This window comes from Dicentrarchus labrax, unplaced genomic scaffold, assembly GCF_905237075.1.
Source record: "Dicentrarchus labrax unplaced genomic scaffold, dlabrax2021, whole genome shotgun sequence".
Lineage (NCBI taxonomy): Eukaryota > Metazoa > Chordata > Actinopteri > Moronidae > Dicentrarchus > Dicentrarchus labrax.
Window position 1 is genome coordinate 26,876,746 of NW_026136704.1, and position 23,458 is coordinate 26,900,203.

The following is a 23,458-nucleotide window of genomic DNA, read 5'->3' on the forward strand; positions in this document are numbered from 1 at the left end:
ACACCTTAAGAAGAAAAATAGACTGCACCTACCTAGGGTATTGGGTTTTTAATTCATTTCATTTTAATACTGTTCTATTAATTAATATAAATTTGATAATAAAAATGAATCCCATATTCTTGTTAAAAATTTTGTTTTAAATTGTTCATATTCATATTACATACAATACATATAATTGCTTCATCTGAATTGCAGGTGTGCGATTGTGAACTGGTTATCTTTTGACTACATCTGACAACATTTTGTAACTGATGTTCACTTGGTGTTGCACCAAAGTGGATCAGCAACTGACAATCTGGCTGTTAATTTTAGACATGAAATCCTCTTGCTGTCCATCTGGCAATTATAACATATACAAACTTAAAAAAACATATTTCCATTGTACTCTATCGACACCAGCACATATCAATCGCATGATTAACTTACAGTATGTGACTTTATTTTAAGTATGATGGCTTTCTTTAAACTTTGGGGATTTCTTCTGCACTCCTAAGCTGAAAGAATTACTCTGCTGAATCTGACTGATCACAACAGTGAAGTTAATTAAAAACCAATGTACTTGGCAAAATTGGTGTTTTAGCTTTTCCAGTTGGCTCTTGACACTGATAAGTTCTGACAATTTCCTCGTTAAGTAGTTGTTCTCTGATACTGTATGACTTCTTCGTCTTGTCCTGAAAGGCACTTTTCCTTGTGCTTCTAGCATTACAAATGCAACACAGTGAGGACTGTTAAGAGAAGAAAATAAGTGTGAATGTAATCTGTCACTGTACAACCAGCTGTTTGTTAATCTGAAGGTTGCAGACCAGGGTGCTAGCTAGCTGGGGTCGGCATGTCCCCTGGTTTCTCTCATTTCTCTGGGAGATTACAGTATTATGGTCCTCATTTATATAATCCTGTCAATGGGATACAGCCCCCTTCTCTGCACTACCCCTAAAATGAAGTTCATAGTGACTGCAGCATGTAATCAGTTAGGATACAGTATCTCAACTCAGCTTATAAGATTTATGTTGTGTTGCAAGAAGGTCATGGACCTTATGCTGCAATTGATTATGCACGTATTGTGTCTTTCTCTAGGATTTTGACCTCTGCAAGAGAAACTCCAATACTATAATGTCCACTCCTTAGTACTGCATTAAGCAGTCCAAGACAGAAGTCGCTGCAGTGCCACTATTGTTATTTATATAAGATATGATTATTAGCATTCTTGCAATAAATAATAAGGGATTTGAAAACTAATTGAATATCAAGTCTACAATCTGGTTTTTACTGAGGTGGAGACCAATATCATCCTATCAAGAACTTTGGTTTATATTGTTCTGATGTTCCAACAATAAGACTGTGTGGTTTTTTAGACAACTCATTTTTGTCTCAAATTGGAAGTGCATATGGAAAAGTTATAGCGACCACAATTCTGTAACCATTACTGCTTGTTTAACAAGACCTAATCAATGATATTTGCACTTGTGGCGCTAAAACAACGGTCAGTATTAGCCTGCAGGAAAGTCCAGTCAGCTCCATGAGTGTCACGCTGCAATGTGTTTGTCAATTCTATTAGCATATATGTTTGCTGCTTTAGCAATTCCAGCTTCCAGATGTTTTAATTTCTTATCCCTGTTTTCCCCCTCGCCTCCTTTTTCCTAATCCTTGCTACCTAAGTACTGTGGAGTCTGTCTGTCAGAAGATAATGACTGGAGTTAATGTGAAAAGTAGGTAAAAGGGACATAATGTAAATCCTTTATAAATATCAAACCATGTATTGTGCGCAGAAGAAAAAAAAAAGGATTGACAGTGTTCTCAGTCAATATGTGAATATTTCATTAAAACAAAAAAAATAAGAGAAGAAAGAGAAGAGGGTGGTGAAGAGAAATGACACAGAAGAAAGTGAGAGATCATCCAGATTTTGGGTAAAAAAAAAGAAATATAGGCTCAGACACAGAAGATATATCAAGAAAGATACAGAGTTCAAGGGGGCTTTGCATTAATCTCACGTTGTAATGACAGTTTAAGGTTTTGGTATTCTGATGAATTCCAGGATTGGGCTTAAACTGCTTTCATTTTGTTTGCTGGTCTTTAATCTTCTAACCCTGCGTTCTTAATCAGAACTCAGAGCAGGTTTTTAATCTCGCATGAATGAGGCCGCGGATTATGGGCCTCTGACCTTGCCATGCCGCACAGCTGCTTCCTCCTCAAATCAAGTTTCTCTTCCTGTGTAGCTGCAAAAGAGGATAATCTTACTTTTTGTGCTACAATGCTCTAAAATCCAAACTGTGCATAAAAGACACAAACAGCAGGGAAGAATCCTAATTTTGGAGAGGGAAGGTTAGAAATGGGTCCACTTCATAATGCTTTGGAATGCTTTGGTATTTGAAGGTGATGCCAGTTTTGACAAATGTCAGCTAAAGGATCTTCTACAGATGTGTCATGGCAGCACAGGGAGAGACGATATCTTATCTCTGTGGCATTATCATCATCTAATCCTTTTGACTTTTAGATGCAACACCACTTGTTGAGTTTAGAGTCACAGCTTTGTGTGTCAGTGTGTGTATGTGAGTTGACTTCCCAAAGAGAGTTTTATTAGTTGCTTCAGTGTTGCAGGTATAGTTACCAATTTAACCTTGAGGTTTGTTCTGTGGGAAACACAATGAGATTGCGTTTTCTTTCATCGACCCCTAGTGCTACAGCAGCTATTTGAAAGGACTCAAAACGACAAGCCAAGCACTGTACAAACTCAAAGATGTAGTTAATTCATATCAGAAGACAAAACCATCTTGACAAAATTGCTTCTGTGATTTTTAAAGGGTCTTTCTGAAATGGCTGTTCTATGTTTAATACTGGTTTGTTGACCAAGATCCTCTCCGCTCTGAAATAAGAGGGAGCACTCAGACCATTGTCAGCTCACATTATAGCTCTGTGAATGTGAACTATTTAAACCCTGTCAAATGTTTATCCTAGTTTGCTTTTAGTGCTAAAGGATGGACATTCACAGCCTGACACTCAAGCCATCAGCTGAACCAGGTCTGCAGACACAGTAAAACCAACAATAACATGAACTGTTAGACTTACAATGATTGCTGTTATGTTATTATGTTTTCTGCTCAAAGACAGATCTTTGAACAAGGTGTGTGTATTTGATGATGTTACAGTGATAGTCATTATACACATAAATGTAACCAGTAGTTATAAACAGCAAAAATGGTAGTGAGAATGGCACTAATAATGAGCACGTAAGCATCGTGTTCAATTAAACTGTATTTCTTTCTTTTTTGTACTTATCTTGGTTTATCTAAGAGCTGACTTATATGTGCATCGATGTGTTAGAAACAATGCATAGCTGAATAAGAACTAGGCTGCTATGATGCAAGAAAGACTAAATGTCAAGTCAAGGAAAACTCTGAACAGAATTACTATTAATAGTTTTTGAGCAGATGAGGATAATGCACAGTGTGTCACAACAGTTGTCATTGACAAGTCTATGGAAAGCAGCCTAATGTGCCATGCTAATAGCTAAAACAGTCTTATGTCAGATGGGGGAATCAGTAACTTTAGTTCCTAGTATATCCATGATTTACTTCATTCTTCTTTGTGCTACTTTACCAAGAATTAAGGCAACCTGCCAGTCTAACCAACACCACCTATTGGTATCAAAAGTATCTGCAGCAACATATATTGACCTTCACATGTAGACATAGAGATGTGTGCTATTTATTGACAAGTGAGGAATATCTGCTGCAGTTGTAAAACTTGAAAGCAATGAATGTTACAACTGCAGTTAAATTTGTTTTATAGCTTGTTCATCAATACAATGGCTCAGGTGGCTTACTTTCCATTTCTTTCACAGGTTATGTGTAGAATTGGTTTAATTATGACTGAACAGCTTCTCTCTTGTGCCCAATCTGCAGCCTACTAAACATGTATGTGTACATTTGTGAATAAATAAGAAGTCCCATGAGGTGCTTTGCTTCTAAAAAAATAAAAGCAACATAGATGTTTGTTTAAATGACAAACTCGATACAGTTAAAGAAATGCAATCTACTGATTTTTTTCACAGATTTACAATTGTCTGGAACATGGTATGTCTGATTCCACTAGTTTGCCAGGTCCTCTTCCTTACATCTGCAGCATAATGAATTTTGCAACTCAGTTTGCACAGCTGTCATTTACACCTGACTTTTTCCAATTTCCTGTCTGCAGAGCCTCTAGATACTTTCACTCTTTACATAGCTCGTTTATTAGTCTCATCTGAGCCTGCCTTTAATTTCAGCCCTAATTTAGTCCCATCTATAGTCTTTCTAATGATACTCTGTAGTACTGTAGATCTAATATATCTGTAGACACCTATTCAGTTCCAGATACTAGCAGAAGTATTACCCAACATATTTTTGCTATCAAGTGGAAATGCATGTAGTTTTGTCTAAATCCATGTTTATAAAACCTCAGCATCATGTGCAACAAGCATATTACTTTTAGGTCACAAAGTAATTTTGTTTATGTTAACACAAGTAGTTCTGAACCAGCTTCCTGTTCTTCATTTACAGCTCACTGAACAGTCTGACATAAGCAATGCTACATGTTGTTGTTTTGCAACTTCAAAACTTGAGGTTGCATAAAGATATCTAAAGAAGGCTCAGTCTCTTGCAGGTAAATTGCAGAAGGAACCATTCATACTGTAAAAGTGTTCCAGTCAGTCAATTAAGGGTCCGAATAGCTGTTGAGGTAAATAGAGTTGGACTTCCATCTACTGGCCAAACTGTGGGACTGTGCATCAATAGAGGAGGGGATATTCAAATAAAACACTGAATGGTAACAAAATGTTGTTTATTTAAACATGTAATCCAAGAAAGCATTTAACAAAAAATACTCAATATGAAGACAGACCTAAATGTAAGATAATGCCATTAATATGGGCTCTGGGTTAATGTGCAACAGTGCTTGAGACAAGAATATAAAAAGGTTGCCTTTTGTTCTGTATTCATACTATACTACTGCGTAAGGCACATTTTGCATCAAATAACATAATTTCTTATGTTCCCTTGTAACACACTCAGACACACTGAAACCATTCCTCAAACTTTCATTCAAACAATCCACTGGCATTCAAATAATGCTGTTGAGAATTTAAGTTAGCCGTAACAATTCCTCATAATCTACTGTAGAAAGATCTGTTAGTGCTGTGCATATTTAACAAAAGAAACAGCATAGTGGGGGAATAATACAGTATGTGTCAAGATTATAATGATAGACAAATTTGCCTAAAATTAAATAAATGTTTTTTTATAACTGTGAGAATATGTGTGCATAAAGGAGGAGAGTTAGGTGGGTGTGCAGCAAGAATTATATTAGCCATAAAAGACAATTGGGTTATGAGTTTCCCTGAGAAAAACAAACTTAATTTTACGAAACATCCTCCTAATGTACAAATGGAATTGGAAATTACCTGAAAATTGTCTGCACTTTCAAAATGATTAATACTGGAATCTGTGTTTACTACAGTAAAATGCATATTAGAAATACAGTGAAGGAAATCTGACATTTCTCTATGTCACTTTAAGAGACTGATATCAGGCAGAAAATCATTCAGTGAAATACACAGGAAAGCATATCTATCCCAAAAGGGGATTACAGTATATTGTTAATGTCCAGACAGGTGTTGAGCAGAGATGCAGGATCAGGGCAGCTCTCTGGAGAACCTGCCTCCTCTGTCTGTGTGCTGGCCTCTGGTGCAGCAGTTTGAACTGAGCCTGCCGGCTGGGTGCTTGGGTCACAATCTGAGGAGCAACTTACCATTTCAATATTGATCTGGGACTCCTCATCTTTACCCACATGGTTAGGTGACAAAATAGGTAAGTCTGGTGAGGAGAGCTTAGCAAGAAGTTGCAAGTGGTCCTCATCAGAACCAGACTCGATGCTGACGCTCTTACATAAACCACACAGACTCTGTCGCGTCTCTTCCAGGTTTTGTTCCAGCTCAGTTCGCTCCTGCAGCAGCCGCTCTTTCTCACCTTTCTGTACAGAGAATTACAGTAAAACTCATTCAAATGCATCAGAAGTTTTGAATAAAGTGGTTAGTAGGTGAAAATCTGATCTTCTGAAATAACGTTTCTGATTAGCTGCGCTGTGATTTTGCTCGCCTTCATTCTATGTACATTTCCAAACACTTGTATTTACCACACCAGAAGGCTGTGGTAAATACAAGCATGTATTAATATAACAATGCTAAAAAGCTTTCTTTTTATACCACAAAACATAAAGCAGACTTCCAGTGCAAATATAACACCTTTGTTATGTCAAATGGACAGGTGAAGGTTTGGTTGGGGCTGTACTACAAACTTGTTTAGGATATCAAAAGTACTTCTATTCACATTGCTGCAGTTCCCACTGTTCACCACTAGAGGTCAAAGCTCACAGAGTAGTTATAGCTCAGGAAAAATACTAAATTCAATCATATCATGTTTGACAACATATTGAGAATAGTGGACATAGTAAGGGAAACTTACTAATCTTTTGATTTCACATTCTAGCTGTTGTATGCTATCTAGTTTCCTCTTTCGGCAGCGCTGAGCTGCGACACGGTTTTTGCTTCGTCGGCGGACGTCATGGACAAATTCCAGCTGATCCTGGGTGAGGTTATGGCGTCTCAAAAGCTGCTGGAAGGCACTCCGGCTCAGTGCTGAGATCTGCTCCACTGGGAATGGAAGTTGAATCTGTAGAAAACAGGGTTATTTATTTTACTTATTATTTACTATTTTCAACTATAAATAATCATTAAAAATCAACATCAGCTGTGTATCACAGTGACCTCTGCTGCTCTTTTGTTGTTGGCCTCAGTATCTCCATCTGTGTCCAGGTCTGAGTCATCCCCAGAGTTGAGCGAGGAAGACATGTAGGGACTCTTCTCTGACTGGGACAGGCTGTCAGTGGGTGGAGGTGGGTCACCACCTGTCTCCAGTTCCTTGAGGAAGGGACAGTCTCCTACACTGGAGGTCAGGTCCAGCTGCTTAAGCCAATGAAAGTCTGATGCTTTTGCCAGATTGTTTTGGTCTATGGGATCCAGGGGGAGTGGCTGAGCATGAGATGGACATAGGTCAGACCAAAATCCCTTCGCCAGATGTTCAGCCACCTCTCTCTCTACGCTGCTCCTCTCCCCAAATCCCTCTTCGTGGCTTAGAGCAGTAAGTGTAGGGTCTGAGAGATCACCTGCCATCCTCTGTTCAAGGCCAGCCTCACTTTGCTCTAATAACTTACGGCAATCTTCCGCCCCTGATGTGTTGAGTGGACATGAACTAGGGTTACAGTTGGTTTCAGCACCAAGCGTCTCAACAGTCTGTTTAACATTGCTGCCTTCTGGCTCAATGAGTTCTGGCGGATTCACATCCCCTGTGGTTGACAGCTCACAAGGTAAGCCACAGTCTGCCAAACTCAACTCACTCTGATTACACACATCTCCTATCTCTAAAATGTCCCTTTCGCAGAATTGAGAGGAATGATCCACTTTGTCAGAGTCTGGGCATGGCAAAGACAACATGGGGCACACGCCATTTGCTGTTAACTCCAGAGATAAGGGGGCCATTTGTGGTCCACAGTTCTCCAAACAGAAGTGGTCTTCCCCACTATTCGACTGACCCTGTGCACTCTGAGGACACTGTGATGTGAAGTCTGTTCGTTCATCACCTGTTGAAGGCACTGAGCCGTGTGACTCAAATGATTTTGGTTGGCTGCTCCCTACACTGGAGCCAACGCTGGCACTGGCATCACGGCTCTGACAACAAGCTCTACGCTTGACCTCCTGTGAGGTTCTTTTGCCTTCAGAAAACTTTGGGATGAGGAAATCAAAGCATGCTGATTCCAAGTTATGAAATCCCAAAAACTCAGCACTGCTGTGAATGGCATGGATGTTTTCTTTGGTGAAGGGCAGCTTTGATGTATAGGCAAATTGAAGCAAAGGCTCAAACCCCTCAACGGTCACCTGTGGGGCAAGGACATACAGCAAATTGTTGAGGCACAACAGAACTCACACAGCTATAAATTACTACAATATGACCGTACTAGAAAGGTGACCAGCTAATAAAGGAACATAGGATAACCAGATTCATAGGGCTGTTTGATACATGTCCTGAAATGTATGACTTTTAGTTGCATAAAACTGCTGTTGAACCAACCTATAGAAATTACATTGCATATAAAGCTCAGTGGGTACTAACCATTGGTACTAACACATCCATCTAAAATGAACAAAGCTCAAAATAGTGGAGTTCAGCAGTAGCACATTCAGTATCATATTTTATTGGAACATGTTCTTACTATAACTATTTTACTGGTAATAAAATTACAGCTAATAATACATTCATAAACAGACCAAATACTTTGCAGTGTCATTGTTTTTCTGAAATCCTTCAGCTAAGCAGCAGGGACACTGACCTCATCAGGCAAGGTGATGATGGGATTCTGTCTGGTGACACTGGTAACCCTGCTGTGAAAGTATTCACTGCAGGAAGCCAAGACAGACTTGTGTGCCCGAAAACTCCTGTTTTCCACCACCACTGTCACATCGCACAGGACATCCCGCTGCCTCTGGTCATTCAGGCACTGAAGAACATGGGCGCTGTGCACTGCAGACTGAAATGTGAACACTGACATGCGAGGAGCTTTGAGCGACATGGTTCTTACAAGCTCAGCCTGTGTGACAGAGGGAAAAGTCAAAAAAGCATTATAATCACAATACACTGTTTATTAAAATAGAGCACAGTGTGGATCAGTGATCATTGTTCAATCAGTCTATTGACAGAAAAGTAACTGGCAAAGATTTTGATTAATGATTTTAAAAAAAATACCCAATTTTTTACAGCACTAATTCATGGGTTCCTGCTTCTTGAATGTGAATACACAAGTATTCTTTCCTCCTCTATCGAGTTTTGGACAGTGGGCAGAATGAAACAAAACATTTGAATACCTTGGACTTGTGATGGGAATTGTTTGCATATCTTATAGATGAAATGAGTAATTGATATTTGAATAATCTATTGATAGAAATCATTTTATCAGTTGAATTGATAATGTACTCCTTAGTTGCAGGGGGTGTAATGAGGCAATGCTATGTTACACCAACATATACACACATTTTCCTACTGATACTTTTCAAACATGTCATCTTAGATGGTTCTTCAACACATACAAAAGGGGAGTTTTATGGTTACGTAAAGCCACTGCAAATGTACTTATTTGTCTGTATTTTCAGGAACTTAAGACAGTTAAGTGTAATTTTTATGGTCAGCAGAAAAGGTCACTTATGCAAGACACTTGACAGTCCCTTCTCATTAAAGGCAATTATTGATCACGAAAGAGTCTGCTAAATGCACAAAATGCAATTTAATTATTTAGATAGAATAACTGATTATTATCCAGGTTATTAGTGATCTGGGGTTTCATGCTCCAGCGCTTCTGTCTGACATCAGTAAAACTGGTGTAACTTAGCTAAATGCAGTCACTTATGTTAACATTGCACTGACTAGATAGATCTCTGACAACATTGAATTAACTAGCTAGCTAACACTTGGAGGACCAATAAGTTAACGTTGCTGCAGACTGGATTGTAACTCTTGGACAGCAAGTTTAAAATGCTGAATCATGTTTAGCAAAGTCACCCGACTGGGCCTGTGGAGGCGTAACGAAAAACCTAGTTAGGACTACGACGTTTTACGTGTATAACGACTGACGACAGTTTTATTAAGATATTAATGTAATGGTCGAAAATGTTATCCAAACGGAGAGGATTTAAGCTAGGCCACGCAGTAACCTTACGGTCAATGACTACAACGTTAACTTGTACCGAGCGAACACTAAACAAAAACTAAACAGTAAAACCTTCAGAAACAGTAACTTCACTTTTTAATATTCATTAAAAAAAAAGGCCCAATGTTCACTGACCTGCCATGTCAGCTTGATAACACTGCCATTGGTAAATTTTGTGCAGAGACGGCTCTGGCCATCCGGAGTCAGACTTTTCTCTCGTCATGTGACAACTCGGACCAGAAGCTGTTAGCACTCACTGCGCATGCTCAGTGCAAGAGTCAGAAAGCCACCACACAAGACAGGAAAAACTTCTCTTATTTTGCATTTCATTACATGACATTGATAAAAAATAGACATATAAATATTTTGTACAAATTACTCTTCCCCATCTTTAATTCATCTTGAAATCAATTTTTGTTACGTGTACAAATCCAATACCACGATCTGTTCAATGTCCATCTAGACTTTCATTGCACACCTTGTCATATTCCTGTGAGTGTGAAAACATACAGCTGTACTGGTTAATACTTGAAACATTGTTCGACATCTCTGTGATGGAAAAAGTCAAGGTTGGCGAATGTCCTTTATGTATAATCAATATAATTTCATCACAGCCCAGTTTAAGTCCCTGACTAAACAGGCCATGGTTGGTCAACTGTTTGAGATCCCGTATACTGAGGAGCTGAAGCAGCAGCAGTTTGGTTTGTTTGGATTTCCTGAGTAGTGAGGCATGATTTTATTAGATGATTCTTTCATAGAAGAGGAGGTAGGCTTGGCAACTCTGGACTTTACTCTCGCTCACAGGCTGAACGCTTGTGTCGCTGATATGGAACCAGGATCCTCTGGGTGGCTGTGCATCTCCTGAAGAGAAGTGATGAGTTAGTGGAGACACTTAAAATGTTAGGACCAAGTTATAATTCCATTGATTGTCACACCTGAGGTCCCCTACCTTCTGCTGCAAGTCCGTTGGATGAGGGTTTAGGGTACTCAGGTCGTACTTTCACATAGGCTGTGTAATGACCTGACCTCATTGTTCCACTGTGCTCTACGATACCGTACAGACTGTACAAAATCTGAGTATCTCCCTCTGTCACGTTCTGTTCGGAAACAACTTTTTATTAGTGCTCAGATTATAATAAAACAATGATACATGTACAAAGAGTAATGATATTTAATAAAAGCTGTTATTCTCAACATTTACCTTGCACTTAACCCCACAAAAGGGAGCTAGATCCAGTATCAGAGGGAATTGGACATGTCTGTTGACCTTACAAATACTGTATCCATTCTAGAGGAAAACAACAAAAGTGAGCTCATTTAAAATTGCATAAAAGGAAGTGTTTCACTGCCTTACAAAAGACAACAAAAATGATAATGTCTCATACTCTTTTGTTCACAGATTAATAAAAAAAACAGCTTGGCAGACAGTCAACAGGATCAATAAGTGTAAAAATGTTGGAATTTCTTTAACTGACTTACCTGTTGAAATCTCTTCAAATGAAGGGTAAGGACTGGTGGGGGAGAGGAGATCAGCATTTGCTTAAAGGCATCAGTGTAAATATTCTTCTTGGAGCCTAAACAAAACACAAATAAAGATGAACTGAACTGATCCCCAAACAGAAGAGTGAGTTTCTTAAAAAAAAAAGAGCAAAGATACACAATTTAATTGGCTTCTTGTCTTGTTAGAATTAGTGCATTTGTGATATTGTACTACAACAAATCCAAAATAACTTTTTTTTTGTTTTATATCAAGAACAAAAGCACATCAACAATGGGTCAAAAATTATTATGGAGAGGAAATACACATACCTCCAGCTTTGTCTTTGTTCAGCTGCCGTTTAGTGCATGTGACACAAAGCAGGCTGTTGTTCTGCGTGAGGGTCTCCACTTCTGTGAACTGAAAAAGGCACGACTGCACTGAACACTCCTGTTTCTCAGGGGCCGTCCTGATAGACAGGGTCTGGAAGGCCAGCTCTGGGTCCTGATTGACTACCGTGTACTCTTTAGCCTCCAGTGGCTCATCTTCAGTCTCCATGACTTGTTCCACAGAATCAGAGTCTTCTATGAAGGTATCTTCCAAGGTTACTTTCTCCATTTCACTCACCAGCGGTGTATCTTCTTCTCCTTCCTGATCCATGTCAGATGTTTTTTCATCGTCTATGATGCTGTCCTTTGAGTGTTGCTCCTCTGATAAGACAGTAAAACGGTTGCTGACCGATGACGCAGCTGATGAGTCGCAGTCAATCAATGAATCCTCGTCCTCTTCATTTTCCAATTCGTCCTGGATCATGTCATGGTTTTTCTGGTCCTGTTCAGAGACCTGATTTCCTTCACTCAGCGAGGCTTCTTCATGTGTTTCATTGTCAGCATTTTCCCCATCCTTTGCATCTGTAATAGGATCTGTCTGTTCCCCCTCTGTGTGGCTTGGAGATGTGAGACTGTCCAAAGTGACTCTGCCCTCAAGCTTCTGCTGTCTCTTTTGATGCTGTAGGCCAAAACAAAAAAACAATACAGACAATTCAGTTTATTCTGTACAATGTATAAACACCCATCCATCAAAAAGATATATATATATATATACATTCAGTGAGGTACCTTTGCTTGCTTCTTCGCCTGCTTCTTTGCTTTCTTTTGCTGGTACTTGCTGGTGGGAATGTCATCATTTCCGTTGGTCAAAGCAGGGCTGTTCCTGCCATCCTGGCTTGACTCACTGGTGTTTTGAACTTTTTTCTGGTTCTTCTTTCTATATGCCTGTAAGATGTGGTCAGAATAGAGCACATGCATGTAATACTAAACAAAAATGAACAAATAATTGCCCAACAAATTGTCAAAAAACACTCATAACCTTACCTCATCAGAAACAGGAAGGGAGAGATCCAAAAACATCTCTGTGACTACAGACACCTGTAAGTGCAAAGTAGTGGCCATTTAGCTCGACAATGACAGGACACTGACAGTTATCGTAGATTTCCGTCCACAATACATACCGTTTTACACTGCTGACACATTATAGTGCTGGTCATTTCCCCACCAAAAACGTGGTCAACAAAGTTTTTGGGTAATCCATTTTTCTCGTACTCTGAAATCAGAACTTCATTGTCAGAGGGCCCAGTTAATTATTAGACGTGCCAATATTGTATACAATGCACCCTTTTCTTGCTCACATGACACTAGCTAAAACAATATTCAATTTCTAGTCCAGTTACTTACCTTTAACAAGGGATTTCAGCTGCTCTCCATCTGTGCCTTTTCCAGATTCTTTCAATGCTTCCATGATGCCCGAGCTTACTCTCTGTAGAGACAAAAACAATCTTTAAATGTAAATGATGAAAATAAGCTTTTGATAAACAATAAGGAAAAGATATTGCACAATAAGATGTACAACATTTTCAAAAAATCTCAATGATTTCAGCCACTTAACACCCTGATGGCACTCTTATAAAGCCTCTGCTCTGTCAAAATTAACCAACCTATCGGAGTAGCTTTCTGAAAAGCAAAATCTCTGAGGTCATTAAATGTGAGGAAAAGCACAGCTACAGTGCCCATTTCAAGTGTAAATCTTTAACCAAGTTGATGTAGCGAGATTTGTTTAAAACTAAATGCATACTTTGATCTCCTCAGCTCGCATCCCATCCAGAAGGTAGCGCAGCAGCTCTTGGCTATCCTGCTGCTGAAACCCTTTGAACCGGGCAGCCCTGCAGAAAGGAGACAAGACAATGAAATATGTTTAATGCAGTGATGCTAGGCAGCACATTTGAAGCACATCTCAAGGGTGCCTAAACTTGTAGTCACACTCACTTTTTACAAACTTGTGTGAACAACTCCCGTGGTGTTACCACACTCTTCTTAGATTCCTGGATCTCATTCAGTAGTTGACACATAGCCAAAGTCAGGGAACCGGGCTGATCTAACTGCACTCCAATAGGCTCCTGCAATCATAATAAAAACAAGTCTTCAAGTAAACAGTGTATATAAGACAGGATAAATCTATTTTCGTCATAGTTAAAAACAAAAACTTAAAGAATAATGGTAACAAACCAGATCCGAGGAGGCAACAGGTTTAATGTTAAGGCTCGTTTTCTCTTCTGTCACTTTGTTGAGAGTCTGTCTTAAGAGCTGTGTTTGAGAGAGATTCTGGAAAAGACAACCAAAGCAATTAATAATAACTCTAAAATGTAAGACCTCTCTCATTTTAACTAGAATCGTATAAAGCACAATCTTACCTGAATGACAGCATTAAAGAAGCATGTGTTTCCCAGGTTGCTCAGCCCCTTTACTGAAACACCACCACTTTCTTCAGTTGCACCAGACTTTTGTGATTTCCCAACACTCTCTTTCTTGGTGTTTTTCTTTTGGTGGCCTATATTTTCTTTGTTTTCCTTGTCCTCAGTTTCCTCTGCTTTTACAGTTTCTGTCTTCTGCTCAACATCCAACAAACTGTCTTCCTCTTTCACTCCTAAATAACCAAATACAACATAATGGTGGACAACATTGTTATAGAGACAAGTAAATCCCATAATACAATTATTGTACCACCAGAAAAAAGAAAAGAAAACAGGGATGCAAACTTTCCAATGGGACTTACTTTTTTGTGGTCTTTTTATGGGATCTGCAGAGGGTTGTTTTTTTAGGTTGGTCACCAACTGAGCCAAATGTCCAGTTCTGGAGTACTGGACTTCATCATCACATATGTAACACCTGCAAGTTTGGCAATGCATGAAAAAAGGGAACAAGCACTTTTTATTTCAAACATAACTTATGCCTCCCTGATTAACACACCACAGCAACATGCTCACCACACACTCCAGCTGTCCAAGCTGATCACCAGGCAATGCGGATCCGACCGAGGAGTCTCATAATGTTTGATAGCATGCTGGTTCTCTGAGTTTCGTCCACATCCCTGATAGAAAAGATGCATCTGTCAGAAAGCCGCGCAAAAAGCAAAAAGCATTGCAAAAAGTCAAATCTGTCAAAATCTGAATGATAAATGGACTGAATGAACTCACTCTATGGCCGCATTTTAAGCACATCCATACGCCAGCTGTTTCATGATCCTCTTCTGACTCCTGAGGCAGGGTAGCACTGATATTTTCTTTATTTTCTTCATTTTCTTCATGCTTACAATCCTGGCAACTCGTCCAATCAGAATTCCCGGAGAGTTTCTTTAGAAGAGTTTGGTCTGTTCCCTTTTTAATGTGTCTGCAGGATGGACCTATGAAGATAAAAACAAACACATATAAAACACTTAATGGTACAGTCAACCTTGGCCTTCCACAGGTTCTCATGACATGACGATGATGATATATTCTTTACCTGTCAGGTCAATGTCATCTTCCTCTCTGGAGCTCTTGTCCTTCCCCCTTTTCTTTCCCATTTTCACCTAACATGAAGCACAATTAGAGATGAATGGAAATCAGACACAGCAGTAATCTGGAGTACCGTTAGCTCTGGCTAATAGCAACAGCAGCTATATTATAATGCTGTTTCCCACCATTTAGTGCCAGTACATTCAGTGCCAGAAGCAAACAACTAATGAGACGTTTAACTCTATGATCATCATCATCACGGCCAGTCAACTTACTGTCACAAACGGAGCCTAAAACCTTCACAGTTTTCAGTTTCGTTTACTTTGTGTGGCTGAATCCTCTAATCTAATTCTCTAATCCGGACATAGTCAACAGTTTACTGCTTACAGCCCTGAACAGAGAGACTCCGGGTAAGAAAATGGTCCCACAAAGTTTCAAATTGACCCAAAAAACCACTCCGGTGATCTGGCAGAAACCCTCCAGCTGACACAGGCAGACAACAGAGGAATAAAATGTGGTGTCGCTGTTGCTGCTGCCCGGTACGCGTGTTTCCTGTGTGCGTCGCCTGAAACCGTCCGAGCTGAAACAAAGCCCGAATACAAGCTAGGAACAGTAGCACTACCATTACTACAGACCCTCAGGTGCTCGACTGTCCTGCGTGTTCACCTCATTTTGTATATCGCTTATTTAAAGATAATTAATAAACTTACACGCTTGAAGAGGCTTGAAGCGATTTAGGTTTTTAGTTGCCGGTAAACAAACATGTCATTTGAGTTGTAACTAATGACGTGGCGTACCCTAACCTTATCTTAAAGCAATAACATCTTTGGATGTGGAAACAGAAAGCTGTTTAAAAATAGAGGTGGTTTATGTATAACAGTAGTGAAGATATTTTGCCTCTAGCAGCATGTCTTACTTGGAGTGGGCAGAGTCTCAGCTTGCAGAGATAGAGCTGCTGACCAGCATGTTTCCCACCCAGGAGGAGCTGGAGATGACAGACCAGCTGGCACTAGCTGAGCTCAGGGACTATGTGGAGTGCTTAGATTCAACAGACAGTCCTCCACCTTCAAGACCTCAGTTTCTCATCAAACAGAAGCTGGACACTGTAAGCACAGAGAGGGTAAATGAGTAACTGGTTGTCTTAGTATTGTCATTGTGATTTAAACATGTCTTAAAACATAATTATCTGCTGTTTTCTTTTCTTATTTTGATTCACCATTCAGGTTGAGGTCATTCTGTCCTGTGCTTATCCATCTGAATATCCCAGCGTGTTACCAGAGATAACAGTCCGGTAAGGCACTGCCACTTTTGGTGTGCAGTGACGGTGATGAACTCTTCACATATGTAAAAGAAGAACTTTAATGACTTAGTTTATAATAATTATAATGATTAATTCCATAAACCCTGCAATGGGAAGATGAGCAATAGACTAATGACAAAGATGACAATAATTTATGTAACTCTGGCAGAAAGTAAGAGGATTTTTTGGTGTCTGGTGATGAATAATAGGAATCACAGCTTATGTGGGAAGATATATTTCATTTATCCTCCTTTATTTATTCAATTAGTCAGTATCTGGCAAACACAATACAGTCTAATATTTTAAATAAATATGAGTAAACTTAAACTATCAATTTTGCATAGAGATCTTATTATATATAGGTCGATATAATGCAAAATACTGCAGCAGCAGTAAAGAAAAAAACACTCTACACTGTAATTTGCTTTTAGAAAATATTGTGAGCAGTCATTTATATTCATTAGTAAGCCTATCAGCCTCTGTTATTTTGTGCTATGTAGTGCAAATTTGCTTCTTCAAGATTTCCAATCAAAGTTTTTGCTCTCAAGGATGGAAACTTCCACTTGCAAAGACCTTGAATCTTCTCTGAATCCTTCTTACAGTATGTTTCATTTGTGCCCAGGTGTGCTGGTCTAAGCAGGGCCCAGCAGACACAGCTCCACGCAGATCTCAATGCATACCTCATGGAAAACTGCCAGGGGGAAGTGTGTGTGCTCTCTGCTGTGGACTGGGTGAAAGACAACCTGCAGCTCTTCATTAATAAGAGCTTATCAGCACCAGCTCCTAAGAAAGAGTCTACCTCTCTACAGCCACAAGAAGTGTTCAGCCGACTGTGGATTTACAGTCACCACATCTACAACAAGACGAAAAGGAAGAACATCTTGGAGTGGTCCAAAGAGCTGGGCCTGTCAGGATTTAGCATGCCTGGGAAGCCTGGTATTGTGTGTGTGGAAGGTCCTCAATCTGCCTGCGAGGAGTTCTGGTCCAGGTATCTTGAGTGTTGTTATTTTTAGCAGCTGATGTCACAGCCAGAAGCCTGCTGAGGTACCAGGTTTATTATTTTCCAAACTTTTTCCCATTTCACAGAGTGAAGGTTCTGACATGGAAGAAGATCATGATTCGACATAGAGAGGATATTCCCCTTGATCGTCAGGGTGAGGACAGCAGGACTGTTGAAAGTATAGACTCCCTGCGCAAATTCACAGGCTTTGAAGAGGCAATGTTTGACCCCCATGGGAACAGAGGTAATCACATGGACCTTGGGCAGCTCTACCAGTTTTTAAATGAGAAAGGCTGTTGTGACGTCTTTCAGATATATTTTGGTATTGAAGGGAGAGGTAGTGGTCAGACCTAGAATAAATATACATTGGTATTTGACCGGTGCCTTCTGATTAAAATCTCTTCTCCTTAAAATAAGTGTTAACCCTAAAATGGAAATGCATTCATTAATGTTTTTGTCTCACATGCAAGCACACAAATGGATTGTGAGCATGCGGTCGCGTGCCTGATAAACTGAAATAAATTAACCACTTTTTTATGGATGTTTTTTCAAGTGTTAAACTCGGGACCTCATTGGGATAAAAGGCAAAAAGAACATTTCTGCAATTTCAGAAAATAGTTCTCACTTATTTCAGCTAATGGGCATATTTTTCAAAAGAAGCATTAAAAATATGTTTTTCTGAGAGTTTTATCAAGGAGTTATATTTGCAATTTTAATACTCTTGCATGTGCTGCAGATTACACCTTGCCCTAGGTGCTTCTTTCCTCAAATGGCACCACTGTGTATTACTGCCAGGCTATTAGAGGATTTTCAGGTCTGATACCACATTAATAATTAGACAACATTCAACAATATGCTAGATATCTGTTTATGAAATCTGTTGATATTTGTATATGAATGATAAATAAGACAACCGTGGAAAGTCTCTCTCCAATTTTCTTTGAATGATTAGTTGTTGGATACTTTTTGATTACTCATAATTAAAATGTGCAGCTATTGAACATGTGTCTTATTTTCAGCCCTTCCAAGACTGACATGGAAAAAACATCCATATAGATTTTTTTGTGGATTTTTTTCCCTCTAGAGTTCAGTGTAAAGGTCATCATTACAAATGTATGGCATTCATGTTTATTTTATAGGAGATTTTATTAGCAAAGTGCACTCCTTACATACAGTAAGTATTCTTATACTTAATCTTTGAAAGTCCATTATCACTTTATACCATTACATAATGTCCTTTACCTTCCAGTGCTATAGAAATACCCCAGAAAATGATCCCCGTAGAGGAATTTGAACCCTCAGTGAGTGTTCCAGAGTTCAGACTGTAAAAACATAACAGCTGAAGCTTATAAAAATTAGCATATTGTACTTTTGTAGTACTGCCTGTTCACCAGGACTGTGGTACTAGATCTATTCTAGCTGACCTGGTAAACTTCAACATAGAGTTATATGCTAAAAAGAAACCACAAGTACACACAACTTAAGGCCAAAGACAAATGTTTGTTTACATGCATTGGAGTGAATTTACTTGTAAACTAGTTGGATCTTTATTGTCCAGCAGATGGCAGCATTATATAATCAAAGTTTGAAAATATGGTATCCTTAGATGTTCTGGATTTATGGATGTGAAAAGTTTAAACCTAATACAATATACAACCTGGATTCAAAATGAACTGCATGAACCTAAAAGAAATTAAGCAGTAGTAGAGTTATTATTTGGTTAGAAACAATGTCAGCTGTTATTTGGATCAAATACAAATATTTATTCAAATATTTAACTTTCATGAATCAGCCATGTAGATTAAAATGTTAATAATCATCAAATAATTGTATGATGTAAAAAGGCTATTATATCTGTGGCCTTTCACATTTTACAACAACAAGACAACACTCTCATTTGTGCATCTTTTTTTTAAACAATGATTTCACTTTTTAAAGCATGTGTCCTAGAATTGCTCACCAATGAACACCAGATTGAGAGATGGCTGTGAGGATGGGTTGCTCATCCTGTTTTGAGTCCCAGGCCTCTTTTTTTCTTGGAGATCTTGGTCAGCTGGTGGTCCTCAGAGAGCATACTCACTCCAGTCAGATTTCTAACTTGCCTCTTCAGAAGACTCATCAGAGGAGTCCTCTGTCTGTTTGTTTATCGAGGAGAGCTACACTCCCAGGTGCACAGCTCCAGCTTGTCCCCCAGGACTTATACTCTAAATCAGGATGAGCAATCTCTTCCACATCTCTCATCCTGTGTTTCTGGGTCTCATATCCCTTTTTCTGTTAGAATTTCTACAGTGAGTTGAATCAGTCAGTTCATGCCTTCATCATAACAGTACTGTATATGGCTATGACTAAACAGTCCCCCTTATATGTAGTTCTTACTTCTTACACCTTCTTATTTCTGTTATCTGTGGACAGATTCATCAGTAAAGTGAGTTCAAGAGATCCTTTAAATATCAAAAGATTAAACAAAGATATATCAAACACACTTGTTTATCTGAATTACTGGATTAAAAATGTGCAATGACTGAATCAATAAGTATTTCTGCTGTAATACTGCTAAGCATCTCTCCTTCATCTGGATGTCAATATGTCATTAAATGAGACATGGAGTCACAATCTGTCTGTTCTAAATTTAAATGTCGTTTGCCATGATTTAATGTAATGATTTACACAATGTCATAATAGCTTTGAAAAAGCAATTGCCAATGGAGTATGAATTGCCAACTTTTGTAAGAAAGCAGTTGTAAAGGTTCTTTCAATAAAGTCAGAATTCATTTTTATGCCACACATTTAATTAATTTAATTCCATGCGCAGATTACTCAGATGCTTCATTGATTTTGTCTTTTATTCTGTCTAGTGAGTCTCTTCAGTCCGTCACTACCGTAACTATATAACAGTAGTACAGAACAGCATATATGTCTTAAAGATTGACTTGGAAGTGCTAATTCAAAGAAATTGTGTCGAGGAACGTTTGACTTATGGCTCACTATAAAACCATTTGGTGCTCTTTTGCCAACTGTTGCACACTGTGAATGTCCTTTTCCTTGGGTAAGTGGCACATGTTCCAGCATATGATCCTGACATCACCAAAAATGACTGCCGCTTTAACTAAAGCCATGATGAATTTGAGATATGGCTGAATATCTAAGAGGAAAATGCAACATACCTTAGTCATTGCCACCTGCTCCCTCCATCATTCATTACTGATATCTATCATCCAGATGTATTGTGATAATAATAATGATGATGATGATGATGATGCGCATGTTTCTAGTAGTTTTTACTTCATTGTCAAAAATACTGATCATGGGCAATGGAGCAGTGTTAAGATTCAAGATTCAATACTTTATTGCCATACAACTCGGTGCAAGTTGCTTGGGATTTGCTTCAGTGTGCTCAGGACATCAACAAAGACACAGAACATATAAATACATATACAACACAAAGGCCACAGAACATAGAAGTACATATACGGTATCCCACACAGTTATTGACTTGTGCTACAGCTACAGCCATAGTGCAAGTCATTAACACTAACTTTGGTCAATACAGATCAATAACACCAACAGGTCAGGTATAGATCTCTCCTTAGCAGATATGTTATCTTATATGTTATTCTAACTGACCTGCAGCTTTTGTATTGTGTTCATCCTTACTTACTTACTGAGTGCAATCTCTAAGAACAAAGAAGTTGTCTCTGAACTCAAGCACTTTGTTTGTATTTTCAAATGAAACAATGACTGTGGGTCTAAGTGCCAACATGCAGCTTTAATTTGATGGTGTTTATATCCACATCAGATTAATTAAATTGATTAATTTTAGGGGACCAAAAGTTACAAGGCAATTAAGATAAACTTTAAAACTTGACACCATCTTGCGATGGGATCACACCAGCCACAGTTAAAACTTCAGATCCATGAGTACTCAGTAGTCATTACTACATTATGACATATGTGCTGACTACTCATGGGTTGGACCAGACCCATCTTTGAACTTTGCCTTCATTTTGATTTCAACTACACACCTGTAAAGTTTTGTGATTGCATCTTGCATGGTTGTATCACGTTAATGAAATCTATCCGCATTTGTGGTAGTTCCCTTTACAGTAGGTGCCTCCAGGGCAAGAACTTGCTTCAGTGAAACACACACATACACACACACACACACACACACACACACAGACTCACAAGGTGAAAAGTAGTCATTAGTACATTATGGGTCGGACCACACCCATATTCAAACTCTGTATACTGCAGTCATAATCCCTTATTGGTAGGGAGTTCTACACTGTATGCTCAAAATAGTCAGCGCTATGAGTCATTATTTGCTTTCGTTCCTGGAATAGAAAACCAAAACAATCGGAAAATGTCACTGTCCTTCAACTCACAGACTGTACGGTGTAGCTAGATTGATCATTTTAAGTATAAGTATATAGATGCTATTTACTGTGGGATGATTATACTGCCTACCTGGACACTGAGATTGGGCTCCATGTCAGTGAGATGGCTCAGAAGATGAAGCTTCTGCTTGGAGTATCAAGAAATCTCTTGGTGCTTTAATTTACATTAAAATCACAGAACTGCAGCGTCAAAGTGGTGCAGGTAGGGGCAATGGTGATGCTCATTTCCCTCCACTTACCTGCCTCACAGCGTTTCATTGCTCCGTGATATATTTATATTTTTAAATTAAATAAAAGCGGGAAACAGGACTGTATACCTAAATGGATTTTCAGGTATTGAGACCACAGCGTACTATAATTTCTGCTGTTGACTTACTGGGTTGATATTGAAGAGTTGAATCATGAAAGAACTGAGGAAAAAAACACATGAGCTTCTGAATTAATCAGCTTTGCTGTTTGAGACTTTTACCCACTGACAACATTCCTGGAATCTTCTGGTTCTTATCTTGAAGCTCATCATTGACTTTCCACAGATGTATTCACACCCCATGTTTGATGCAATGAGCTATCGATCAAAACCCAAACATGTAGCCTTGATTTAATTAGCCAGTTCATACAGTATATAAAAATACTGTACATTTTTGGAATATTTCTTCCTCTAGACCAGTGCATGATGTGTGGTTCTTTATTATTACCAATGACAGCTATAGATGCAGTCTGCGTGGGTTACAAAAGAGGTTTCCACTGTTTTTGAACCTTTTCTGTTTGCTCTACTTGGCCCTACACCACATTGATGACACTTTACTTTAAAGGACCAGTGTGTAGGATTTGGTGGCATCTAGCAGTGAAGTTGCAGTTTTCTACTAACTGAACACTGCTGACGTCTGTATTTGACAACATGGGAATGAGAATGGGCTGTGAAATGTGTAGGGTACACTACTGTGGCTGCAAAACTTGCAAAAAATGCAAAATGCTTTATCTACAGCCAGTGTTTGTTTTGTCCTTTCTGGGCTACTGTAGAAACATGGGGACTCCATGAAAGGTGACCCGTGGCATCTGTAGATTAAAACAGCTCATTCTAAGGTAACACAAACAAATTCAGGTGATTATACACTAATGAAAACATACCTGTGCTTATCATATTCCATTTCTGCCAATAGATCCTGCAAAATGTTTCACACTAGACCTTTAATTCCCTCTATTTAGCATTTATAAACAGTATACATGCTTAAAGTAAAGTGTTACCACAATATTATCTCCTCACAATAGGAATACCTTTGAAGATGCATAGTAAATACGTTTTGTTGTTGATGCACAGTAAATAGCTTGGCAAATGACTGCAGAAATCATATCCCTTGTTCTTGAAGCCCATTTTGGCAACTCTTTGTGAAAATCATTTTTACATTAAACTTCATTCACACATGATTTACTGGTATTTTTCTTTTTTTCATCATTCAGACAATAACCCAATTCTGTAGGTCTATTGAACTGGTGATGCATATAATTGAATTAGTTTTGAACGTCACAGTGAGGTATTTCAACACAGGGATTTCATCATGTCTCTATAGCTGGCACTCTTTCACAGAGCCAAGCTCATATAAATAGTATTGTTTTGAATTACTTGAAGCTGCAAACACTGAACAGAAGGTTTTGAGAGCATTATGATGAT

At 38.8% G+C, this 23,458-nt stretch overlaps 3 protein-coding genes across 5 annotated transcripts; 1 reads left to right on the forward strand and 2 right to left on the reverse strand.

Moving 5' to 3' along the window:
- Window positions 1-4,798: 4,798 nt before the first annotated feature.
- LOC127363034 (transcription regulator protein BACH1) lies at window positions 4,799-10,042 on the reverse strand. The gene is made up of 5 exons (XM_051399463.1): window positions 9,922-10,042; window positions 8,416-8,673; window positions 6,797-7,963; window positions 6,495-6,701; window positions 4,799-6,003 (listed from the first exon to the last, which is right to left on the reverse strand). The coding sequence occupies exons 2-5, from the start codon at window positions 8,653-8,655 to the stop codon at window positions 5,617-5,619; spliced, it is 2,001 nt and encodes a 666-aa protein (XP_051255423.1). The 5' UTR covers window positions 8,656-8,673; window positions 9,922-10,042; the 3' UTR covers window positions 4,799-5,616.
- Window positions 10,043-10,084: 42 nt separating this feature from the next.
- Window positions 10,085-15,601, reverse strand: usp16 (ubiquitin specific peptidase 16). Of its 2 annotated transcripts, none has more exons than XM_051399458.1 (18): window positions 15,368-15,601; window positions 15,100-15,166; window positions 14,793-14,998; window positions 14,583-14,686; window positions 14,372-14,484; window positions 14,010-14,242; window positions 13,825-13,920; window positions 13,585-13,715; window positions 13,394-13,481; window positions 12,997-13,078; window positions 12,774-12,865; window positions 12,637-12,690; window positions 12,382-12,537; window positions 11,596-12,271; window positions 11,266-11,360; window positions 10,988-11,074; window positions 10,736-10,883; window positions 10,085-10,647 (listed from the first exon to the last, which is right to left on the reverse strand). In XM_051399458.1, exons 2-18 carry the CDS (start codon window positions 15,158-15,160, stop codon window positions 10,526-10,528), a joined length of 2,544 nt encoding a protein of 847 aa, XP_051255418.1. In that variant the 5' UTR covers window positions 15,161-15,166; window positions 15,368-15,601; the 3' UTR covers window positions 10,085-10,525. The 2 variants fall into 2 exon arrangements, with proteins under 2 accessions (XP_051255418.1, XP_051255417.1); XM_051399457.1 differs by having other exon boundaries at window positions 12,774-12,877.
- A 103-nt stretch (window positions 15,602-15,704) lies between these two features.
- rwdd2b (RWD domain containing 2B) lies at window positions 15,705-19,874 on the forward strand. Of its 2 annotated transcripts, none has more exons than XM_051399470.1 (4): window positions 15,705-16,197; window positions 16,316-16,383; window positions 17,015-17,380; window positions 17,479-19,874. In XM_051399470.1, exons 1-4 carry the CDS (start codon window positions 16,000-16,002, stop codon window positions 17,744-17,746), a joined length of 900 nt encoding a protein of 299 aa, XP_051255430.1. In that variant the 5' UTR covers window positions 15,705-15,999; the 3' UTR covers window positions 17,747-19,874. The 2 variants fall into 2 exon arrangements, with proteins under 2 accessions (XP_051255430.1, XP_051255429.1); XM_051399469.1 differs by having other exon boundaries at window positions 15,712-16,212.
- The last annotated feature ends 3,584 nt before the right edge of the window (window positions 19,875-23,458 follow it).